The 1,397-nt window shown below is 36.7% G+C and overlaps 1 protein-coding gene across 1 annotated transcript in view; it reads right to left on the reverse strand.

Annotated features, from left to right (window-relative positions):
• Positions 1-229: 229 nt before the first annotated feature.
• LOC112151772 (MOB kinase activator 2) overlaps positions 230-1,397 on the reverse strand; it is a 7,166-nt gene continuing 5,998 nt past the window's right edge. The window contains exons 4-5 of the mRNA XM_024280839.2: positions 1,075-1,199; positions 230-990 (exon numbers count right to left, since the gene is read on the reverse strand). Coding sequence (XP_024136607.1) covers positions 752-990; positions 1,075-1,199 — 364 coding nt within the window. The 3' untranslated portion in view covers positions 230-751. The remainder of the gene's footprint in view (positions 991-1,074; positions 1,200-1,397) is intronic.

Below are 1,397 nucleotides of genomic sequence, written 5' to 3' on the forward strand. Positions count from 1 at the left end.
ATTTGAGACCCTGGGAAAATTCTTTACATTGTGCTTGAATAGTAAAAATTAAATACAAAAATTTTTCTGTGGAATTACAATTGAGATCAAAATAAAAGAATGAAGGGATAATGATTTTATAGAAGAACGACAGTTTGTGGTACAAAAAAGGAGAGAAACTGAAGGTAAAAGTGGATTAAACATTTTATTAGTGTTTATCCATTAAAAAAAACTGTAAATACTTCATGCATTTTTTTTTAAATTGATAATTGCAACAAATAAGTGACTGCAAAATTAAAAACAGGAAATTTGTGCTCAACTCATTTGTTGCCTTGTCTGGAAACAAAAGGCATTTTATTTAAAAAGCATATTATAACAAATGTTTATTACAAAGTACACACAATTGCACACATGATTATAAAGTATCTGCATTAAATATATTTAGGCACAGTGACAGGATGTCTTTGGTGAGAGTTTTTTTTTTTTTTTTTGAGTTTTACTTTGAAGAAAACAAACGTAAAATTGACCTGAAAAACAAAACAAATACAATAATATGTAAAAACACAAACATACTTTGGATGAAATGAGACAGAATAAGTAAAGAGCAGTCACTTCCTGCATCCTTTTTCCACTCTCTAAACTTCAGACCTGTTGAGACAAACAATAGAATGGCACACTTTATAGCTGAATCCAGATTGGCAAAAAGCTGCAACAAATAAATAGCTTTGAGATGAGCTGCTGGAGATTCGTAGGAACCGTTTGTCCTCGGGCTTCATCTTTGCCGTCTCAGAGCCGTGATGAGCGGCTGCAGTGGCTCCGTGTCTTCAGACTCCAGCAGGGCGTGGTGCTGGCAGAAGAGCGTGAGGTGTGCAAACATTGTGTTAAGGTGTGGGTGCAAACCCAACGCAAGTGCTTCGTTGTAGTGAGACCAGTAAATGTGAGCCAGAGTCCTAAACAAAAGCAGAAAGACCTTTTGGACGAGGAGGAAGAAGCCGGTTGGAAACGCAGCACCTGGATAACCAGAAGGGACAGTTTAAAAGTCAACTGGGTTTTGCTGTGCAGTGAAATTTTAAAAAACTAAATGAATTCATTTACCAGCTTTAGTGGGGAACACATCTTCATCAGTCAGTAGCTCCTGAATGTAGGACAGAGCGTAGTCAAAGTAAAGTGGAGCGGAGCACTTCAGCTTCCTGCCGTGTTCGTCAGTCCAAAAATAAATCCTAAAAGTGGCAGTAAACAGAGTAATTTAGGATCCAAATTGGTGGAATAGAATAATAATATTAACAAGAACAGTTGCATTACCTGGGACAATGCTAGTGTGAAGGCTTTTTGCTAAATGGGGTTGGTGCAAACGTTGAAGCAATTCACTCTAAGGCTGAAGGGATTTGATGAAAATGCAAAAACTATTTGCAAAATTT

The sequence above is a fragment of the Oryzias melastigma genome, linkage group LG6 (genome assembly GCF_002922805.2).
Source record: "Oryzias melastigma strain HK-1 linkage group LG6, ASM292280v2, whole genome shotgun sequence".
In the NCBI taxonomy this organism is placed as follows: domain Eukaryota; kingdom Metazoa; phylum Chordata; class Actinopteri; order Beloniformes; family Adrianichthyidae; genus Oryzias; species Oryzias melastigma.